This window comes from Glycine soja, chromosome 5 (genome assembly GCF_004193775.1).
Source record: "Glycine soja cultivar W05 chromosome 5, ASM419377v2, whole genome shotgun sequence".
Classification (NCBI taxonomy): domain Eukaryota; kingdom Viridiplantae; phylum Streptophyta; class Magnoliopsida; order Fabales; family Fabaceae; genus Glycine; species Glycine soja.
In genome coordinates, this window is record NC_041006.1 from 40654372 (window position 1) to 40678183 (window position 23812).

General features: G+C 31.1%; 2 protein-coding genes and 1 long non-coding RNA gene across 8 annotated transcripts; 1 reads left to right on the forward strand and 2 right to left on the reverse strand.

Annotated features, from left to right (window-relative positions):
- Positions 1–1640: 1640 nt before the first annotated feature.
- Positions 1641–5709, reverse strand: LOC114413342 (SUMO-activating enzyme subunit 1B-1-like). Its single transcript, XM_028377682.1, has 11 exons — positions 5557–5709; positions 5371–5472; positions 5136–5187; positions 4802–4997; positions 4607–4686; positions 4354–4470; positions 3386–3436; positions 2718–2784; positions 2312–2415; positions 2119–2223; positions 1641–2040 (listed from the first exon to the last, which is right to left on the reverse strand). The coding sequence occupies exons 2-11, from the start codon at positions 5457–5459 to the stop codon at positions 1936–1938; spliced, it is 966 nt and encodes a 321-aa protein (XP_028233483.1). The 5' UTR covers positions 5460–5472; positions 5557–5709; the 3' UTR covers positions 1641–1935.
- Positions 5710–16901: 11192 nt separating this feature from the next.
- LOC114413343 (squamosa promoter-binding-like protein 13A) lies at positions 16902–20962 on the forward strand. Of its 6 annotated transcripts, none has more exons than XM_028377684.1 (5): positions 16902–17192; positions 17466–17560; positions 17894–18368; positions 19104–19237; positions 20117–20962. In XM_028377684.1, exons 3-5 carry the CDS (start codon positions 17947–17949, stop codon positions 20731–20733), a joined length of 1173 nt encoding a protein of 390 aa, XP_028233485.1. In that variant the 5' UTR covers positions 16902–17192; positions 17466–17560; positions 17894–17946; the 3' UTR covers positions 20734–20962. The 6 variants fall into 6 exon arrangements, with proteins under 6 accessions (XP_028233485.1, XP_028233488.1, XP_028233484.1 ...); XM_028377687.1 differs by having other exon boundaries at positions 17466–17554; XM_028377686.1 differs by lacking the exon at positions 16902–17192 and adding an exon at positions 17202–17349.
- Positions 18641–20118, reverse strand: LOC114413344. Its single transcript, XR_003666890.1, has 3 exons — positions 19371–20118; positions 19067–19284; positions 18641–18949 (listed from the first exon to the last, which is right to left on the reverse strand). It is a non-coding gene; the product is annotated as an uncharacterized LOC114413344 (long non-coding RNA).
- Positions 20963–23812: the final 2850 nt, after the last annotated feature.

A 23812-nucleotide genomic window follows, 5' to 3' on the forward strand; every position in this document is an offset into this window, starting at 1 on the left:
ACTATATATAAATACAACACATGACTTGTGCTATATACCTCTTTTGTTATTTTTTAATCAATGGAGAAACATCAAGTGGTGTCCCCTATTTCATCTTCATCATCTGCTTCTCCATCTGATTTTAAACTTGGTGATCATAATTCTAATGCTCATATTAAAAACTCAAAGGCCAAGCCTGAAAGGTGGCAAAGAAATCAAGCAGCACAGATATGCATTTCAAACAAGGAGTCATGTTGATATACTGGATTAAGCATATATATATTTCAGAAAATTTACAAAGCCATTTCTTTGCCCTGAAACGATTTATTTTCGTAGAATTAAAGTAGAAATAATTTCAATTCTTTGCCTCAAAATATTTAAATAATATATCTATATAGGAAGTAGAAATCCTTATTTTTTTTTAAGATCATTTATACATCCAAAATGTTGTTAGGAGTGTCTAGTATTCTTATCTTTGTTAACTTTAGTTACTGCAGATGTTCTTATCGAGGTTGCAATGTGAAGAAACAAATCCAACGCCATTCTAAAGACGAAGAGATTGTGGTAACAACCTACGAAGGGATGCATATTCATCCTGTGCAGAAGTCAACTGAAAGCTTCGAGCATATATTGAGAAACGATCACATATACAGCCTAACTCTGTAATCTGTGTATCTCAAATGTTTGAATAGCATGACATGGATGGAACCTAATGTTACCTCAAAGATCTAGTTAATTATAGTGGATATAAAAAACATTTCAGTTTAGTTTGAAGTTCTGAAATTTCGATCCTTAAGACTTAAAGAATTTAAAGAAAAAATGTCACAATGTTCATTTCTTTTACATATATGTGCTTGTAATATTATTCTTTTTATAATCAAAGATATCTTTCTTAGAGCAGTTTTTTGGGTGATGTCCTTAAAATACCTTTATAACTTTATTCATCTTCCAAAAATTATATTAGACTTAAATATAATTTTTATTTTCCTATTTTTTCAACTCACAATTTTGATTCTTCCATTTTAAAAAAGAGACATTTAGTTCCTTTGTTTTAAAAGTCTTCAATTTTAATCTCTTATTTCAAAATAAAGACATTTGACTCTCCTATTTCACAATTTTTAATTTTAGTGAAATTTTCAATTTTATCTATATTTTATTTCTTTTATTTTGATCCAATTGAATCCTAAACCTAACATATATTCATTCAAGGTATCAACACAAAATAATTTAATTAATTATAATATAAAAAATTAAACATAGATAAAATTAAATACTAGACCAAAATTGCTGATTTTTTTAAAAAAATATGGGAATTAAATTTGTAAATTTTCTAAAATGAAAGGTCCATATTTCTATTTTAAAATATGAGAACTAAAATTGGAGAGGGGGTGGGGGGATAGTGACGTTAATGAAATTGGAGCACCACTAGTGCACTGCTGATGGTTTCAATATTACTTGACAAAAAGGTTACAGCCAGAAGACCAATCTCACCCAAAAATTTATGCCATTCCTAAATATTATAATAAAACTTGCATTATCAAATGATTGTATACGGCGAGTTTAATGTAAATTAGCAAATTCGAGCAAATATCAGGACTAGTTTTTTTTTTTTACTGAACGCCAAGTCCTAATAATGTCGTCAATTATAATAAAATCCATCATTAAAGAAGACTGATAACCACATGTACCCAGTAGAGTACCACAAACACTTCATATTCATAACATCAAAGGGAATGTTGATGAGTGTCTAGTGATTACATGACGAGAAGATCCTAAGCCTAAACTGTCATTAGTCTAGATAAATTACATACAACTAGGAAGCTATATGAGCAGTTAACAAGGGTGAAGGGTCAATTTCTTCTTAAGATATCTTTCGAAATTTACTAGTTTTCTGTGCTGTTTTGCCAAAAGGTTACATCCCTACTTTATACTGCCAAAGCTTCGGCCATTAGTTAATCACTTCGGAGAGATGTCTTCTATAATGCCCTTCCCATCAAAAGCATCAAAAAAGAAAAAATTCTTTAGGGGGTCTCCTTTCCCAGAAATTGCTTTGATAACCTCCTGTGATTTTACAAGTCAAGCCTAATCAGTTAAATATCACAAGACATCTTTAAAGCACAATGAAAACTAGTAAAATACCTGTCCAAGGATTCCCCCTATAATAGCACAAACAGGGGGAAATTCTGTTGCATTTGTCACCAATCTTTTTAGAAGAGAATCAGGCACTTGAGATTCATTGAGAGACTGTCAACACAAACATAAAAATAAGATAAATAATGGATTTAACATGTAAAACATATAAAACAATAATAACAAATTCCAGGAAGCATACCTGTGCAGTACAAATCTCCTTTTTCAGTTTGAGAAGACCAGAGAAATCTGCAATCGAAACTTCCCCTGTGCTACGTCCCTCAGCCTCTTCAAACTTTTCTATTACTGCAATAGATAATTTCATGTAACTGACAGAAAATTTTTCTATAGATCAGGCCCATCACAAAATGCAAAGCAGAAAGGAAGAAGACAGATTTCTTTCAAACACAAGTCACAACAAAAAGCATTAAGATGTAAGCTATGGTCTCCAGCTCTATCTCTTCTCAGGTAACACAGTCTAGGGACCCAATCAATAAGGCAGATGTTCTCAACTAAAAGTTTTATTTTCCAATTGATTAGAATCATTTATTTTCATTTTATGTATTTTACTCACTAAACAGAACTCTACAGTTTACTGTTTACCAGACCTCTCATAGCATAGTACAGCTTTGACATTCTCCGGTGAAGTGCCCTCCAAGGTACAGATAATGCATCCTGCAGCAAAAAAAATAAAATCGGCAGACTCATGAAAATGAAGCTTTCAACTACACATCATTTATGGTAAATTAAAATAAGTAACAAGCATAGCTACAAGGCATAACTATAAATGACATAAATGACCTAGACTGAATGACATGCACAATAACCCTAATCCCACATCTACCATGTTAGCTTCACAAAGATCCATTTGCGTTTCACAAGGAAATCATATGTGCAACATGGCACACCTAAGCCTAGTATATGACAAAAAAGAAAAGCACTAGTTTTTACTGACTTCAAGATTATTATTTTAGGATCATTGAATTTACAAGTATGCATTGGAAGTCACCCAAAGGGCATCCAATGCAAATTAATGGCTGGGTCAGCTATTGAGGCTATCAGGTGTTTCGAATATCCTTCAGGTTAAAATCAGTATGTTATTTTATCCCTGTTATATTCTTTTTGTTTGCTGATGATAAAAATAGATCATTTCGAACACAGTGAAGGCCTTGACGATTGCAATTTGCAACACATCAAGACCCTAAAAGGAATTATTTTAACATGAGATGAAGAAATGCATGATAGGAATGCAACTATAATGAATTCACAGACATACCTCAAAAGATGGATATTTCAGGTCGCATTCAACAGTTTCATCCTGTTTTTTCTGCAAAATAAGAAAACATCATTAAAAAGAAATTAGTGTTTGTTTTATAAGCACGAGATCATCTGACAATGATACAAAAAAGGTTTAAATACATTTTTAGTCCTTGCAATTTAGCGTTTTTTTTGCTTTTTGTGCTTGCATTTTTTTTTTTTTTGCTTTTGGTCCTTCCAAATTGTATTTGTTATGTTTTTCATCCTTCAAAGCATTTTAGATAGCGTTTTTTTCACTGTTCAAAGTGTCATCTAAAGCGCTTTAAGAACAAAAAACAAAACAAACATAATTTGTAAGGACTAAAAGCAAAAAAAATGCAGGTACGAAAAATAAAAAATAAAAACACTAAATTGCAAGGACTAAAAAGGTATTTAAGCCTACTTGTTTGTTGTTACAAACATAAACATAAAACCCACACGTTTTAGAAAATTATCAAGGGTAATTGTCAAACAGTCAACAAAGTAAACAAACAATCCACAATCATAGCCATCATTAAGTATGTGTTCGGATCAACATCCAAACGCACATAAACAGACAAATTCACAATAAAATGAACAATTAGATCATGAACAATATGAAGTTGTTCAACTTGACGCAAGCCCAATGCTCCAGCATGTCAAACCAAGCATGCTGTAAGAATATAAGCATTTACATTTCATCCATCCCAACTGACAACTTCACTAGGTTTTCAGTTTTTGTACTTATTCTTCCTTATGGCCTCTACCACTAATTGCAACAAAAGATCCCCTACAAAAAATTATGACTATAATAGACTGTATATTCATTGTCATCATAGATATAATAGAAAATTTTAATTGTTTACAAACCATCGTGATATAAAAAAGCACACAAATTGGGACAAGAAATAAAAGAAGATAATATCATATCATAAAAACCAATAATTAACTGTGATCAAACTAGAGTACCTTTGAATATTTATAATCCTGCAAATCGACAAAAATTTCACCACAAGAATCCCTGCAGTCAACAGCATAAAATGCTACACGTTTTGATAGCTTTCTGCATTTTCCATTAGCCAGTTTCTACAGCAAAAGAGTAAAGGCCAAGAAGAATGTTGCAAGACAATTTACAGTATCAGAAAGGTGTAGAGTAATTTAGAACACAGTGACTATGTAAACCCTCAGAAATGCACACACACACACAAGTTTTCCACATTACTTTGGCCGAAAGCGTGCAACAACTGACGACAACAACATCAAACTTGCTGAGGAATTCAACATCAAAACTTGACAAATCACCTGAGGCCAAGACAAACAACAGAAAAGAACAACCACAAAACATAATGTCAAGAGCCACATGAAACCAATGCATAAGCAGAAACCAAACATATAAGGGAACAGGTTCAACAAAAACCTTTCTCAACGGAAACATGAACCATAGGGTTGAAGTCTTTAAGTGAATTACAACAAAGCTCTGCAAGGGTCTTTCCACTATACACATTCTCATCGGGAGGGATGAGAAAGTTGGAGGAAAGCATTTCCTCCGTGGCAGCCCGGTCATCTACTAAAGTCAGACTACCTACTCCAGCCAGAACAATATTCTTGCAAAACTAACCAACAGCAGGAAACTCAAATTCCTCACACATTATTACAACAACATATTGGGGGGGGGGGACCCATTTTTTTACTCTTTTTTGTTTGCCAAAGTCAAATTTGAGATACCAGAGAGAGACAAGTTCTAGGATTACCTCAGCTACAGTTCCTTTCATTCCATAGACTAAGACATGAGATTTGCTTAATCTGGACACAAAAAAGTCTCATTAAAATGCTATGTAAAGTAGTTCTTTAAACTATTATTAGATTAGATATAACGAAGAACAAAAATTAGCAGAATTCAATTAGGTTACAATAGTAAAGTAACAAAAGCAAATCAAATCGCGCATAAGAAAAATCAGAATTTAAAAAAGTAAAAGAAGAAGGAACCTTCTTTGAGCATCAGCTCCCCAAACCCTAATTTGACGGTCATACAAAGCGGTCTCCTGCGCCGTCAACTCCTCGCCGTCACCGTCCATTCCCAGCCGCAACCTGTTCCACGACACCATCGGAAACGTTCACTTTCAATTTTCCACGTCGCAATTAATAACAAACAAAGTACAAAAGTTAACCCACTCTCGCTGAATTCGCCTAAACGCTTTAAAAAAAAATCGTATCTCGGTTCAAGCTTTGAAGAGCGCGGCGATGAGAATAATCAATCGGTGACGGTGAATTTTAATTTTTTTGGGGTCAACTCAACTAATGACAAGGGCTAAACAGCTGAAGCCCAAGATCAAGGCTAATAATGTAGCCCAATTGGGCTTGTTGGCTCTGGATCTATCTAATTTGGGCTTTAATTAGCCCTTGATGGAAGCTTTTAATTGCAAATAGAATCGTTTAGCTACTAGATGCAAACAAGATTTTTATTTTCTAACCTTCTCATCATTAAAGCTAACAATGTACTGTAGACTCTTTCAATACTGCAGACCACCCTCTATAATTAAAGCCAATTGTTTTCCAAGACCACCCTTTATAAGAGATAGTTCGGTTAGTGAAGCTCTCTTTCAAAATGTTTAATATAATTATACATTCATTGTTTGAACTCAAGATTACAGAAGTTAACTTGATATAATTATTTTATTCATTTTAAAGTGCATATATTAGAAAAATAAAAAAATTAGTGCAAACTAAACCAATTTAAATTGTGTAAAATACATTTTTCTATCTATTTTTTAAAATGTTACGGAAAAGTTTTTTAAAAAAACTAATACACACAGGTTAAGGAAGGATTTTTTTTTAATATAGGCTTACTATATTTATCTTCTATGAGAGACAATTGTATGCCTCGAATAAAATCACTAAAGATGATAAATGTATTTTTTTTTCAAGTTAAATATTTAACATAATGAAAAAGCTAAATTTAAGATTATTAATTAAATTAAAATAATTTCATGTTAATTAATTGATGGGTTACAACATATTTGATTAAACATCTCATATTTCTGTCCCTGCAAAATTTATTTCAAAATGTAATAAATAAAAAGTTTTGTGAAAAATGCAAGTAAAAGCAACAAACTACGTGGATGGAGAAATTGTTTTTCTCCTCCTGGAGACTAGAGATGTGTAGTGTAGGTATCAAGTTGAAAATTGAAATATTGGCTCGTGCGTAATTTCAATTTGGTTCTGTCCTTATCCTTTTTGTTTGCGAGAGCATGGCTTCATCACCAACGAAGATGATTCCTCATCATCTCCCTCGCCCCAAAAATAAGAAACCTTTTTGTTTTATTTTCTTTGTTTTCACAAACAAAAGTACCTTGCTTTTAAATGTGTGAATTTCAAGGTGGTCCAAGTTTAGGTGCTGGAACTATTTGTCCAAAGTCTAGACTCTAGAATAGCTCTAGCAGTGCCAGTTTTAGCATTTCTTATTTGTCAACAAGCTTAGATATTCCAGTGGGGATTCACAGACAAAACGCTCGGTTGAGGGTAAACTTGCCTAGAAAACAGATAAACGATGGGTTTTATTTTCATCTTCCTTGAAACAATATTCTCCTCCTTCGTCTTTGTATCCTCACCAGCACTTCTTAATATCGATTTCAGTCCTGCCAATACAATCACTAATTAATTATCTGTTTGGTTTAACAATTACTAGGAGCACTCTGTATTTTTTTATTTTACTTTGGTCATATTTTTAAAAGTTTGCATAAGAGCGAAACTTAAAAAAATTAGGAAAAAACATGGCAAGATTTTGTGTGTGTTTTCAAAATTAATTTTACACGAAATTGATTTTGAAGCTATTGGTATTGAGATGTTTTTATTCTAAAAGCATGTTAATAGTAAAATTCAAGTATAAAAGTTGTGATTCAATTACTTTTAATATCAATTCAAAATCAAATTTAAACCCAAAATCAGTTATTCAAAATACAACTAAATATGTAAATATTCATTCAAGAAATGTTAGTTGATATTTAACAAGAAATTGAATCATTCAACAAGAATCTAAACATACATTTAGTATCCAGAGAGTGGGAATTGACTTAAAATCAAGTTGCTTCATTAGGTATGTAGAAAGTCCAAATAATTAAAATGAAGTTGAATAAGGTTTTAAATTAACATATAGAAATGATGATGTAGCTATAAGATTGGTCTAATAATTAGAGGATGATAAAGAAAGAAAGAAGAAAATAAGAGAAATAGTGGGTTCAAATTTCCTAATTAATATTTCTAATAAAATTAATAAATTATTATTTACCAAAAAAAAAAAAAGGAATGATGATGCATGTGGGTGATAGAGAAAATATGATGAATAAAAGGGAAAGGCAAGAGAAGTTGGGAGTAACTAACCTGGATCCTGGTTGGGAACTCCTACCATGGTCCACAGACCCACGAGTCTTGCATCAAGCGTGATGAACGGCACTGTAGTAGTAGTATCGAGCATATTGATTTAAGTGGTTCGTGGTTAAAAACGTGTACTTGATTTTCCCTGATCTGGCACCAAAGGTCATTCAATAAATTTGCTTTTGCTTTAACTGGGTGTGGGGGCATCATGCACTATCACTGCTCATGTTACTACTTACCGGGATTCAATTCAATTTGACAAATGAATTTGGGAGAGAACAGGAATTCAAGGGGTTTGGTTTACCTTTCTATTGATGTGGAAACATAAGGGTCGCAGTAGTGGAAGTGTGAATGTATCGTATCTTGAAATTTGAAACGTTCCCCAATTGCAAGGGAATATTAGCCACAGTAATTAACTCCAGCCAACTTTTTAAATGTAGGCCTATCTATCATATTCAAAGACCTTAATAATTTTGGTCAGGAAGTAAGATGATAATGTTAATGGATTGTGGCAGTCAAAATAAAAATGTTACTAATGGATTGTGAAAACTGAAAACGAAAGGGGTCGATTAAAAGTTGGCTCAAAGTCACTTAAATTAAACCGCATCACAACAAAAACTTTCACTACTATTGACTTAACTTGGTAAGCTTTTTCTTTCACAATAAAAAAGAACTTGGTATGCTTTCCAATTAATGACAAGTATTTATACATATCCGCTGAAGAGTCCAAGAGTGTTGCATAAGGATTCATCCCAATTTTGACATGATTGTCTCGTGAAAAAAAAAAAACTTTTTATAAACATTAAATAAATAAATTTTTCTTACAAATTATAAATATAATCAAAAGAAATAAATGAATTTTTTATATGATAAAATTGATATCGTAGCTCTTGTAATTCACACCCTGACACCATGACCTTTTTATTTGCATTATTTAGACCGAACCTAAACTGCAAAGTTCAGTAAAAATTAGGATGGCAACAAGGAAACAAAAGGGTTAGTCTCAATAATGCAAAGTTTATTACCTATTTTCATACTTTCGTTTGAAAAAAGTTATCTATATCTGATTTCATACTAGCGCAAGTAGGGAATTCGTTCTGCGTGACAACATAACTATAAGGTCATTTTAGGTGAAATTTATTTAATGTAATACAACTTATCAAATCTCATTTTAATTTTTTTATCAACTACGACATCATGGATCAGAATTTTAGTTAATTCTTTCCAAATTTTCACGATCAACATATAAAAAATCCGTTTTGTTTTCAATCTATCCTTTAACATAGTTAATATTAAATCATATTTAAATAAATTTAAAAAGTTGTGTTTAATAATACAGTAATTAAGTATTGACAAAAATATTTTAGAAGCAATACGTTCATATAAAAAAGGTTAAATTGATCCACGGCTCTATGTAATTTAAGCAATTTTTTTAATTGAGTCCCAAAACTTTTTAATTGGATTTTTCCGTCTAATTATCATTATGAAAAATTAATCACAAACACTTAAGTATAGGTATTTTCTCAGATAATTATGAATGATTTATGTATAATTTTAACTTTTATTTATCAATTCAATCCAAATATTCTTTTATAAGTCTTTGATCACAAATTATTAGATTTGGTAAAAGGTTTGCTGAAAACTCTCATGATTGACTAAGTTGTGTTTATAACACAATCTAAAAATATCAAAACACTTTCTGCACCTCTAATTAGGTGTTTGTGGTTAACTTTTTTATAATAATAATTGGATGGAAGGATCCAATTGAAAGGAAAAAAAAAAAAAAACAACTTTAGAGATCTAATTAAAATTTTGATAAAGTATCGAGACCGGCAAAATAATTAAACTTGTTAAAAAAGTAATATTTTTATATAACTTACATTTTAGCAAATTATGAATTATTTTTAAAATTTAATTTATACACAATTTCATTGATGAAAAACATTTATAACACAATCCAAAAACATCAAAACATTTCTACGTCTCTAATTAGGTGCTTGTGATTAACTTTTTATTATAATAATTAGACGGAAGGATCCAATTGAAAAAAAAAGTTTAGAGATCTATTAAAATTTTGTTAAAAGTATGAAGACGTGTAAAATAATTAAACTTGTAACAAAAGTAATTTTTTATATAACTTAACACTTTAGCAGAGTATGAATTATTTTTAAAATTTAATTTATACATAATTTCAATGCAAAACATTTTTTACACATACATCTTATAAGTTTTGATTAGTTTATCCCATCATCCAATTCATTTATATAATGCTGTGATACGATGAATTCTTACTGTTTTACACTAAGAATGTATATAATTTTTGTTTTGTTTTTACTTCTTGAAATTTATTTATTTGAAAAATAAAATAATTTTTTAATATTACAATAATAACTTTTTTGACGGTATATTATAAAGAAACCAACTTAAATCCATCCTTAATCAAACAAGTGGTTGTATCTGAATTATAGGTCTTTGACACCTGCTACTGTTAGTGACTGCTACTTTTATCCGTAACACTTCACTTTAATATGTCCTAATTTAGCTGAATGAATAATAATATAATACAATATATTATTTAATTTTAACTGGATGGGTGTAGAAGCATAGACGCGGCCAATAATTGATAGGCACAGTGAGAGTGTTGAGAGAAGGAAGGAAAGAGATGTTAACTGACAAATACCTAATAGCTTGGTCCTACTACTACTACTGCGTATAGCAATGACCAGAAGTTATCTTAAAAATGTAAGAGATTCTAACTCTCAAATAGTATATTTTCTTGTTTGTCAAATTAATTTTAAAATGAAAGGCTGAATCATCCATAGCAGAACCTGCAGTATCAATCAATTATACAAAATCTGCGAGGGACTCACATCGCAATTACAATTACAGGCACAGCTGCCACACTGACTTCTTGGTGGTTGCAAGCTTTAAAGGCTTCTCCTTTCTTTCTTTTATTCATTATTTTCTCCTACTGTCACTATTTTTAGGAGGAGGAGTTTATTTGTGCTTTCACTTCTTGTTTTTATTTTCCATTTTACTTTTTAATTATATATATAATATCTAATTAAAAAAACACATTGTAATTATCTTCAAAATATACTATAGTATAATTTATTAACACGTATTGAAAATAGGATAAAAGAAAAAAAAAGGAGGAAAAGTTTAATTTGAATAACAAATAAATTAATCTTGAAATAATTAACTTAAAACTTTCATTTTTTAAATATCATATAATTTAACTTTTATGGGTTATTAGTATAAAAATATTTTATACAACTAATATTTAATCATGTGAATTGCACAAAATATTTTTTTACTTAATATAATTAAAAATTATAATAAATAAATAATTTTAAATATATAAATTATATTATAATTAAAATATATAATAAATATTTTTTTGAAATACAATTTATATTTTATATTTATGATAAATGATTTATATTATGAAACAATGCTATTTTAAATTATTGATAATTTTAAGAAAACTAAAATTTAATTTAGAACTAAAAATATTGAAAAATAATTTTAAATAGATAATGATAAGAGGTTAAAAAACTTCTAAAAAATAATCTCATAAAAGAAAAATAATTAAAGAGGATCTTGTTAAATAATGACGATCAAAATACTCCTTTTTAAAAATAGTTATTCTAATGCCTAAAAATATAATTATTCTTTTTTATCTTAATCTTTCAGTTCATAAGAAAAAAAATTAACTACTTAAAAGTTCGATCACAAAATAAGTAAAATGTAACTAAAATTATTTTAATTTATAAATTAATCGATATAATGTATTTTCACATTGTTCAAGTCATATATAGATTATTTTATAAATTAATCCGTACTTAAATTTATCAAATAAGGGGTTAACATAAAATTAAGTGATAATATAAAAATATATAAACATTGTATATAAAAAATTAAAAATATTTTCCCTATTTAAATATTATCAAAATTGTAATAATATACAATATATGGACATTTTGATTAAAAAAATTCCAATGGGTCAAAACCATGTTTGAGACCCAACTTTTCTTTTTCTTTCTTTTTAAGAGGAGACCCAACTTAATCTTTACTAAAATGATGTCAAATATAATACTTCCACGACCGATATAATTTTAAAATGTAAATGGATCTTTAAATAATTATAATATGAATCTAAACTTTCCAAACCTATTCAATAAAATACTCTCTTTCTTTATTTGTTGCTCATATTAACCTGAGAAAATATATTTGTAGTCATAATTAATAAATATTTTGTTTATCGGAATAATACTTTAAATTTAAATTATAAATAATAAATATTTAAAACATCAAATAGTACACACCCTGAGAGTGACCACTGTTGACTCCTACTTTCAATAAACTGTGTGACTTCTTTCATGTCAAACACTTATTTTTTGTTTTTTTATTATATATTTTCACTTTTAAGAGAATCCTTTTAAAAAATTTTCTTATAATACTAGAATTGTAATTATTAATTTTTTAAACCATATCATTTGAAAATATAACATTTCGACTAAAAAATAAAAATAATAACAATCAAATAAATTTCATCTTTTAAATTTTAAGTTAAAACATTTCATTTTATATCATCTTTATTTGAATTTGATATATCATTTTAAAACTATTTATGCATGTTTGTTATTGTTTTAGTTTTTAATTTATATATATTAATAACATTTAAAATTTAAGAATTTCGTGCAATAATCACTAACTTGTTTTATTAAATTGATAGGTTATCTACTCAACAATTTTCTGTATTATAAGGTGTGTTTGGTTTGTATTTTTATTTTCTGTTTTCATTTTCTGAAAATTATTTTCATTTTCTAAAGATTAGAATTTTGAAAACGTGTTTGGTTTGACTTTTTGTTTTCTGCTTTCAGAAAACAAAAATACTGAAAATGCGTTTTCAAAATGAAATGTATTTTTAGATTTGCTTAAAATTAGATTTCTCTTCACCGCGTTTTCATTTTACTCGAAATGAGATTCCTGATTTTAACTGAAAACACTGAAAATAATATTTTATTATTTTTAATTTTTGATTCGTTTGAAAAAATATTTCTACTGGAAATGTTTTTAAAATTCAACCAAGCACATTTTCATCGTCATTTTTTATTTCTAGTGAAAATAAAAATAGAAAGCAGTCCAACCAAACCCTCCTAATATGTCCATCTAATTTGAATATATTTAAGTAAAAAAAAATATTTTCCTTAAAAAAAATCAATTTGAATATATTCAAGTAAAAAAAAACACTTTCCTTAAAAAGGTTAAAAAATATTTTCCGTTACCTGTTCTTTTTTGGGTGTTATTGAAATAAAGTTAGTAATGTGATTTGGTAGTTGGAAATGTGCTCGGTGGATGTTTTTGCTTGTAAATGTAAGGCATAGATTGTTATGTTCATTCATGGTAATTTTTATCATTAGTTTATTTTTTTCTTAATTAGCAAGTAAATGCTTAAATTCATTCCTAAAAGTGTAAATTATTAATAAATTGGTTCTTAAATAAAGAAAAATTCAAATTTAATTTATGGACGTGATAAAAGTATAACATACTAGTTATTTAGATAATTTAATAACAAATTGATTTATAAATTTTATAATTTAATGTTAATTTTTTACTTGAAAATATAATATATTATCAATTTGATTCTTAAACATTAAAATTTGTTATACTTTTTGTACATTTAAAAACTAAATTTATATTTTTCATTTTAAGGATCTAATTTGTCATTACAACACATTTCAGGGATATAATATATTATCAATTTAATAACAAGTTTTTTTTTTAATTTTTTTTATTGACTATATGATTAGATCTGAAATTTAGTAAAAGTCAAACTATTATTCTTCTTTTATTCTCAAGAGTCTATTTTATGAAAATCAAATTCAAATTTTTTCTTGAACGGCTGTATTTTTTTTATTTGAGATATTTGTTTTATTTTATTCAGATATTTTTTTTCACTTTCTTTAGTTTACCTTTCTTTTGAAAAGCAAACAAAACATAATTTTTTTTATATCAGGTGGCAATGATGTGATAGTATTTAGTTTCATTGCATTGAAATGAAACTTTTGTGAACCACTTATGCCAAGAAAGGTGGTGACATCTCATGATCTCATCAGATTGAGAAGGCAATTACACATTACTCAGCAGCAATGTGTGCTAAAACCAATTAAGTTACCCTGGCACAGGACCCTAGTAAAAGGCATGGGCAATAATTGACTAGCCAAGGCCCTCTCCCAGGGAGCAGGACCTTCGTGTCCAAAAGCCTGCAGTGACTAGTCGCAACTCGCTGCTTTCCATATCCTATCCTCTCTTTCTTTTACGTATATATTTATATTCATGGTGGTTTTATGACAAATCTTCATATCTTATACTTGGATTCCTTTCCAATGTATAGCTGAATCAAGACACTGTTGAATATTAAACTCTTCAATTTTTCTGTATGCATATTTTCTTTTGGTTATCATAACAAATGCAAAAAGACAGAGATGACGAAGTGAGTTTATCCATTGAATTAACCCGTTTAAGTAACCTTCTTGTAGTTGTAGGGTGATGAGTTGGATTGAGATTTCTGACACATTGTAAAAAGTCAAAATGAGTTCAATTTAATTAAACACGTTGTTTAGTAGATTGGTTGAGTTAATATTATATGTTGACTTTTTTCGTGTATTTTTTGTAACCTAGCAAAACTTATTTGTAATTGTAGATTTATTACTGTCAATGAATTAAAGTATAATGTTTTTTTTTTAATTTTTCTCTTTAAAATAATTGGTCGACGCAATTGATATTTCAACTATTTGGATGATTTGATAAACTAATTTATAATCATTGTGATTATACTTAGATTTTTTATTTATTTATTTTATTTGTTCTTCATCTAGTTAGTGAATACATAAGTCGCCCTTTTACAGCCTATTTGTTTTTTTTTTTTTTTAAATTACGGCAGATAAAGTCAACACATAACTCACTTAGACTTGAATTGAGTTAAAATTTCTAATCCACTCTTATAATAAATTCAACTAAACCCAATTAATTATTTTTTGTCCAATTAAGGGCTGACTATGTTAAGTTTACCTATCTTATAATCGCCCTAAATTAAAATTATTTTTTTTGTTAAGTTCCTACTTCCTGATATTTAGATATCATATTGGATACCTGGTTTTCCTGATTTATAGAAATCTGACCACCGGCAAAGTTATAACAACTCTCTACTAACTGATTTATTTACTCATTCAAGACAATTCTATCGACGCCGCAAGAATATTCTCAACGTTATAAGGAAAAAATCGAATGAAGGAAAATAATTTATTAAAAAAAAAATACTAAATTTAAAGAAAAATTATGGTGATCTTATAAATTTTCCATAAATATTTTTTCTCCTAAATTCAAGTGTCAATGTTATGATTATTGATAGATTTTTTTATGCGTGTGAATGAAAGATAATACCCGGCATCCTGTTGAACCAAATCCCCTTAACAATTATCGTTAGATTAGCGTTTGAAAAAGGAATTAATGCATAAATTTATGATAATTAGGTATATTTGGTTGCATATTAGCAGTAGTTTATATTAAGAATCATTATGTTTCTTCTTCTTCATCTTCTAGTGGTGTACTCTATAGAGCTTTCCGAGAAACATAAATAGCAATTACGCAGCATCGGCATCGCAGATGAGTAAGGATTATGACGTGCTAGAGGTGTTTGGGTATGTGAAGGTTTTATTGAGTCTAATAATTAATTGTTGTGTAAGGCATCTAAATCTGGAGCCCTCTAAATTAATGGCGAGCGTCTACTGCAAATGCAAAGGCCCACCAGCACCACTCATCATTAGCCTTCTGCCAACAAACTACAGTACAACAACATGACCATTAGATTTTTTCCATTTAAATTAACTTAGAGTCTTAGACCATATATAGGTTTTCATTTTCAAATTTCAAGTCTTTTGTTTTGTTCCCCGCTGTCGCTCCCCGTGTGGGCTACACTCTACACCACCAAGTTCCCAAATTTATCCACCACAAAACAAATATACTAACAAGACATGGGCTTCATGAGACTCTTTTTTTTTCTCTCTCATCAGAGAGATGAAAATGATTAATTACTTACTAAATTTTTATTTGAACCTTTACTTAAATATGTTTATATTTTTTTTTTTTATAAATGTGGAGTGAACAAAAGATATCCTCACAATCCACAGTCACGAGTTATTCTTAAAGAATGTAAAATACTGGTAAACAGATATTTCCTCCATTCATAGACGCTTCTCAATTTATACGGTGAGAAATCAAACCTTATTATCTTCTTAAAGATCTCAAATTACTAGTCATTTATACAATTATACCACACCTTAAATGCAAAATTACCCTTTATTTAATTCAATGAATATAAGAATGAGAAAATTAGACACAAAGAGATAAAATAAAAATTGTAAGTTTGTTTATTTAAATAAGGATGAATTGCGTGGGAGAGAGAAATTCAGAGTTCATCTAGAAGATTTTTTTCTCACCTCGAGTAAAACTTTAGAGTGAGAGGAAGCATATCTATTTTTTCATATTTATAGTTTTTTAGTTAAAAAAGCTTAATCTCCGTGTAATGGATCATCTCGACCTAAAGTACTAGATCGTTTCGATCAAATTGTGAAGTATTGACTGAAGTTAATTAATTTATTTCTTATTTGTAACGTCTCATTTGTGTCAAAGAGTAAAACTATCATCACTATAAGTTAGGGCTCAATCCACTTGAATTTCACCTAAGTCAATTTAGTTTAGATCTTGGATAAAGTCAACATTCCTACTCAAAACACGTCAAATTTCATACTTTAGAACATTTATTACAGGGAAAAATTTTATATGTAGTTTTCTAGTTTACTTTTTTCACTTATTCAAATGAGACCATTTTTTTTCTTCTTATTGTTTTTAAATAATTCATCCTGTCTATTACATATTTTTAATCTTATTGTTTTATTATTTCTGTCCTACCTGACAGTTAAACAAAGTGTTACTGTAGGGTAGAAAACTAAAATAGTAAGTTAATCCTAATAAAGGAAAGACATGCCATGGAATGTGAAACACAATGCCACATGCCTTGTCTTGAGCATCCATTCTTTGTACTTCTCTTTCCTGACTAAAAAAGCTGAAAGCAACCAACAGCCTGTCCTTATTATATCTCCTTTTCTTTCCTTTCTTTCTCAAGTTTTACATGCCGGGAAGAGGTCCCATATCTCGAAAAATGCATTTTTAAATTGTTAAAATATTCAGTTGAACCTTGTTAGTATATCATCCATACCCTTTTTGAGTTTCATTGCTTTTGCTCTTGTTCTCTGCCTCCCTCTCCCTCTCTCTCTCTGTCCTCCCCTAGTATCAAGTTCAACTTTCAATATATTATCCACACCTCCTGTCTGCACAAATCCACAGTTTCATCTTCTTAAGTGCCAAATAAGGTATGCTTTGTAGGGTTCCTTCTTTAATATTACATACAAGCCTCTGTCTTTCTGTCCCCCCGTTTTCTTTCTATTTTTAAAAACACAAGAGAGGGGAGAAAAAATTTGGTTCCTTTATTTGACTGTCCAGTGGCAATTTTGGTGGTGAAGGGAAGAAGTAAGCTTCCTTCAGCTACAGTTGTCTACAACACTCACTTCTATCTCTTTTAATGTTTTTTTAGTTTTTTTTTTCTCTTCCTATAATACATCTATTTGCTTCATTGTATTCTGTAGCAACTTAATTGTAACTCCGGTTTCCTTGGACCTCTTTCAACTTGGCTGCTGTTGTTAGTCATTATTACGTATTTTCAACACTCTCTCTGGTGAAGGTTTCTTCTCTCACTCTCTCTCTTGCTAAATACGGACAAACAATTGTTGAATATAGTTGTATACCAGGAGCCTATTTTATGGTTGTCTCTCTTTTTGTTTTTTTTATTATAATAAATTCCTCCCCCATCAGTTGTCACTTTAAAAATCTTGTTGAATAGAATTTCGGTTGGTGCACATTAATCACTTTAATGTGTTTTTACTTCCATGAAGTTTGGTTCACCTTCTTTTTTTCTATGAGTGTGTGTAGTCCAATGTTTCTTCCTACTTAAATTTTCTCTTACTTTTCAATTTTCATGCAATTGATTTGAGGGGCATCTTGGTGTGGTATACAGAAAGGTGAGCAAAGAAAGACAAAGAGGGGCTGAAAAAGTGTAAGTGTTTTGTTATGGACTGGAATTTGAAAGCACTTTCTTGGGATTTGAGTGAAGTGGATCAGGCAAACTTACCCAACATGGAAACAATGGAAGGCTCAAGCAGATATGGAATGTATAGAACTAAGGGGGAATTTTCTGTTGACTTGAAGCTTGGCCAGGTGGGGAATTCTGGCACAGAATCAGTGTTGACTAAGTCCAAAGATGCTGTTGGAGTCTCCAAAATGACATCCTCATCTACTTCAGGGTCATCTAAGAGAGCTCGTGCCCTTAGCAACGGGACACAAACAGTGTCATGCCTTGTGGATGGGTGCCACGCTGATCTCAGTAACTGCAGGGACTATCATAGGCGCCATAAGGTCTGTGAAGTCCATTCCAAGACTGCACAGGTCTCAATTGGAGGCCAGAAACAAAGGTTCTGCCAGCAGTGTAGCAGGTGCATGTTTCATATGAAATTTCTCACCATTTGCTCTCTTAATTAATTAATGTTTTTATTTTTTTGATTTGTATCATGTGTAACTGATACCTTCGTAACCAATAAGTTTTGATGAGTTAAGTCTAGGAGATCACCAAGAGTAAGAAGTAGGCGGTAAAGTTTAAAAACTGCTTACAAAAAGATTATTTACCAACTGGCAATTGGACCATTAGACACCTAATCTTTTAATTTAGGGATCATTAGCCATTAGGGGGGAGGTAGAAGCACAATCCTCAACAAAAAAAAGGAATCTCAATTGATGGAGACTATACTGGAAAATTCTGCCGGATTAATTAAGATAATTCCATGCTAAGATACCTGATTATCTCGTGGGTGGTTTCCATGCTGAGCTGGAACTTATGCATTAAAAACACTTGTAAATGGTTAATTTAATTTACAATAAGTATGATGCTAATTTAGGAGACCACCCTCTTGAAGTCATATAGGCTATAGCTTTAATTGTACTTGATGGATGATGCATTGACAAAGCCACATACCGGTAGATTCTGCAATAGGGGGGGAGAAAATGACTTTCATAAGGCCTGTATTATTGAGTTGATAAATCCTGGTTAGCTATTTTAACTTTTTAAGTATCATGTGCATTTAAATTTATTTGGGTACATTTCATGGCATGTTGACAAGTTGAAATGACATCTTACCTGACTGTAGTGGTTTGAATGATGAACCCTTGTGTAGGTTCCATTCACTGGAGGAATTTGATGAGGGGAAAAGGAGCTGCAGGAAGCGGTTAGACGGGCACAACCGACGGAGAAGAAAGCCCCAACCAGAATCTCTAACGCGCTCTGGTAGTTTTTTGTCGAATTACCAAGGTTAGCTTCCAGTTCTAGCTACATTATCTGAGTGGACCCGTATGTGCCTAGATTTGGAGCAGACATCTGCTGAGGATCCCCCACATAGGTACACAAATCTTAAAAAGAGTAAGAAATAACACAATGCACTTACCTAGCTCAGCCTCAGTGCGCTGCCTGCCACCATCCCTGATTTGGTCCATTCATGTCCACGCAAATGACAATCCAGTGGCCATTACAATAACGTGTCAGTACACACACAACACACACAAGCCTTTTGCTTTTCTTTTGAGTGAGAGATGCCATCCTAGACTGTTTCTGTGTAAGTAGTTTTCTATTTTGCTTAAATATCTTATCCTGTGTCACGCCCCCAGTTTCTTACACGGTTTGGACATTTCTCGACAACAAACACATAACATAGTACATCAATTATTGGTTAGGCACGGCCACCTATAACCAAGACCCTCGCCCACACACATAATGATATAGTATAACAATTAGAGAAAATATCTAATAGGTGTAGCTTAGTTTGTGGAGGAGAACCTAAGTTTCATCTCTCACAAAATATATTCTTGGAGAGAGGTGATGAGTTTTAAGTGTGACTAAGTCCTAATCAAGAATTAGTCTCATAATCGATCTAAAGGACAAAAGCTCGTGGGTACCACTAGAGAACTTAAGACCCTAATTATGATGGTACCAAATAAAACAAATTAGAAAAAATAGTTCATACAAGATTTATACCGTCATCTAATTATTAAATTTTCATGATAATTTACTATCTTTTACATTGAAAGTCACAGAAATTAAACTCTAAAAAAATTATAATATTTTCCTTCCATGACTTGCAATATACCAACACACTAGAAAGTCAATGACTAAATTTAGTAGTAATTTTATCAGGCACACAGTTGCTACCTTTCTCAAGTTCACATGAGTACCCATCCACAACTGTGGTGAATCCTACTTGGGGTGGAGTTCTTACAACTTCTGGTGATGTTAGGCTTCATGGGCACAACCAACACCACCACCAGGTGCATTTGGCTGATAAACAGGACCTTTTTCTTGGATCTTCTCCAGCCGGTTTCAAAGAAGGGAAGCAATTGGCATTCATGCAAGGTGACCACACCCTCAACAACCGGAGCCCACATCTTCCAGGTGCTTCCGTGGGCCAGGCCCAGATGTTTCTTAGGACCAGCCTGTATTCAGAAAGCGATGGGCTGAGATGCAAAATGTTCTGTGATAGCCTAACAAGTTCGATCCAAGACAACAACACCTCTCGTGCTCTCTCTCTTCTGTCATCACCACCACAACCGCTCAGTCCTGGAAATGGATTAAACCTGATGGTGAACTCTCACTCGCCCCTTATGCAACCCTTGGGCCTGAGCCTGCATGATAACAGCCTGGGCTCCGTGGACCCTGTTTTGGGCCCCAATGATTCTTCATCAATGTATAACATAGGTTCTAATGGATCTCAGGGGAATGAGGCCCCTCCACTATTTCCCTTTCAATGGGAATAGACTTTATAAGGGGACTCGTCCTTTGGATGTTGATTCTTTCCCTCGTACTATTTCAATGTTCAATTTATCTTTTAATGAAGGCAATGAACCATTATCTATCACGTTTAACAAAATGGTGTGGAAATTTTCATGTCTTTAAAAGTGTTGCTGTGTACTATCAAAAACTATATTCCCGTCACCTTTTTGTCTTTTTTTATTCTTTGAAGCAGCACCACATTTCAATGAGAAACTCTACTTGCTCATACAATGACATGTGCCAGTGCGTAACTTACAAAACGCACAAAAAAAATTATTGAAGTAATGGTCCTGATTTACACGAAAGGGCTCTGATATTAAAATTAGAAAAAGTAGGAGCTGAAAAGTAACAAAAATTAGAAGAAGAAAGATGTATAATTCTTAGATGAATGTACACCAGTTTTTCCTCCCCTTGCAAAGGGACTATGGGAGTATCATTCTCGTGTAATAAGGGCATGATACATTACATGATCTTTCCTTCACTTATTATTACTTGGTAATTTAGGAGGTATGTTCCCGTGTGACGTAGGTGCATGGTGTTTTTTAGACATGAAGCAAACCAAACATTGAGCCCGTTCTTTGATCTTTGGTGTAATTTGGTCGTTTAAATGCAAGTTGACCCAAAACAAATGGTTCAATATTTGAAATTTATTGGACTTGGAAAAGAAGTTTGTACTCAAATGTATTTCAGGTTTAGTAGGTCATTTTTTACACTAAAAAAAGTAAAATAAATAAATAAAAGTACTTATAGGAAAATAAAATGAGAATGTAAAACAAATTGAGTTTTTCTCATCATCTAAAATATACTTCAAAAGCTAAAGTGAATGAATCGATTTTAGCGTATTGAAAAAAATTAATAATTTTTTTTCTTTTTCTACAAGTATTTACAAAGAAATTTATCCAAAAATAACCTAAATTCAAAATTTCAAGGATAAGAAATAAAATATAAAAACCTACTTATACGTAATTTTCCTAAACTGAGGGGGAAACATTTATCCACCCTTGAGGTACGAATAAGTTTGCCACTGTTAACATACCTATCTTTGCATTTTACAAAGTAAATGATGAGAATAGTCATAAAGGCTTAAACTGTTTAGGCGCATGCATGTAGGGTAAAGTTTCATTTTGAAAAGTAAAGTATTTTTCAAATGCTATCTTAGTAAGATGTTAATTATAAATTATTTTAAATACAATTGTGTTCAACAAGTATGTGGGATTATTGGAAGAGTCTAAAATTTAAATTCTGAATATATAATTACATTAAATATCTAAAAAGATAGTTTTACATGATAATCCTACTTGACTCAATAAAATTTGTCTCCATTAAAAAATATATAATCTATAAAAAAAAATCATGTTAAGCAGGATTTGATATTGGCACGGCTCAATCATACCAAAGGACCCAGCCATTAGGAGATTTGATTTGATTGAACCGTCCAACATCCCCATGTATTCCTCCAACAGAACAAATTACTATAAACATTAGCAATTTCTACCTTTGTGTATGAAGAACATAGGCTTGAGTTCCGAGCTATGTCATCCTCCAGCAACGATCCAAATATCAGAAACAAGGGTTTTATTGGAGGCCTCTGGCGTTATGGAAGAATAAGGGTCTTGAAGTGGCTTGCTTTATAAGAGAAGAAAGCGGATGAGATATATTGGGGAGATTTTGAATTAAATTAGGATGGTTGAGAGGTCAATATCTATCAATTATTATATAAATTTCCATTACATCCTATACCTACATTATAGTTGATGATTATATTAAGTCCAGAGAGGGGAGGTTTCCTTCCTCACCGGTTTTCTAATCGAATATGTTTTAAATAATGCTTCCAACACTGTGCCAACTAATTGTCATTATTCAAATCTATCTCTTCTTCCACCCTCCTCCCAGAGGAAAAGGGAATAATAATTAGTCTAATTATTTGAGGATCCATTATGTTTTAATACATAATTTTGTTGAGTTCATGCAGGTTGGTGGTTTATGATAAATTGAACCTGTATATAATCTTACCTTTCCTTTACAATTCAAGTGGCCATTTTTAACACTAATATATCATTAATACAACTTTAGATCCATGTCCTAATTCCCTGACTAATTAGGAATTTTCCAGCTCACTTAATATATGAAAGTGGAGTCGTGGCATTTTATATCCTAAAATGGTCCAGTGCTGCAATAGAAATATTTTTTTTCAAAGCATCCCTCATTGATGATATGTTGAAGCGCCAAATACGAGGGCTCCTCCAAACAGTTATTCTTTTCCCTAGATGTGAAACAATATCCATTATACGTCAAAGAGAAATAAATAAAAAATAAAATCCGGTAATTGGGAGCTAGTAGCATCTAAAGTACCTCCTAAGAAGATTTTTTGGTGGAAAATGATCCAATGATGTTGCTATTCGTAAGGGTGGAGCCAATGTCATCACATAACACCGGGAATCTCAATGCTTTCAACTATATCACAAAGATAATAAACGTGTTTGACAACAAATCCCGCAATAAGAATTTTAAGAATCTTTGACTATCTAAGTGGGGAGGCCTCTTGCCCTTTGGCCCGGCGCCACCAACCCCTCACATTTTTCTTAATAACTTGGAGTTAGCTTTCCTAGTGCATCAAAGTCTTCATCAAATTATTATTTGAATTTTCAAAATTATTTTCAGAAACATCAATTATGGATCACACACACAAACGGCTGATGTTGAATGTTGCTCATAAGGCCCAAAGTTTAGTGATTGTTTGACAGATTAGTAGAATTAATTCTTTCCAACATACCACAGGTTTTAACTTGAATACACATTACAATGGCATTCACGGATTCAATTTTTTTTTTTTTATCAAAAACAAATTTACCAAACTAATAAAACAAATGAATCCCACATCATTCATTCCAGACTAGTGATCCGGCCGATTTTGTGGTCTAACCGGTGAACCGTTAACCCGCGGGTCACTGGATTATTGCATTCGACATTTTCTTTGAAAAAAAGATGAAATGCACCTATCCAGATTTGAACCCAGCACCCTCTAATAAGATGAAATGCACCATCTTTCCAGAAGCACTCTCT

Excerpts from the sequence above, each read along its gene's own strand:
- LOC114413343 (XM_028377683.1), top strand. The coding sequence starts at position 17,947 with ATGGACTGGAATTTGAAAGCACTTTCTTGGGATTTGAGTGAAGTGGAT. Across the intron at positions 18,369-19,103 it reads TTCTGCCAGCAGTGTAGCAG|GTTCCATTCACTGGAGGAAT; the intron begins GTGCATGTTTCA and ends ACCCTTGTGTAG. Across the intron at positions 19,238-20,116 it reads TTTTTTGTCGAATTACCAAG|GCACACAGTTGCTACCTTTC; the intron begins GTTAGCTTCCAG and ends TAATTTTATCAG.
- LOC114413342 (XM_028377682.1), bottom strand. The coding sequence starts at position 5,459 with ATGGACGGTGACGGCGAGGAGTTGACGGCGCAGGAGACCGCTTTGTAT. Across the intron at positions 4,471-4,606 it reads GTTGCACGCTTTCGGCCAAA|AAACTGGCTAATGGAAAATG; the intron begins GTAATGTGGAAA and ends CTTTTGCTGTAG. Across the intron at positions 2,041-2,118 it reads TAGGGGGAATCCTTGGACAG|GAGGTTATCAAAGCAATTTC; the intron begins GTATTTTACTAG and ends GTAAAATCACAG.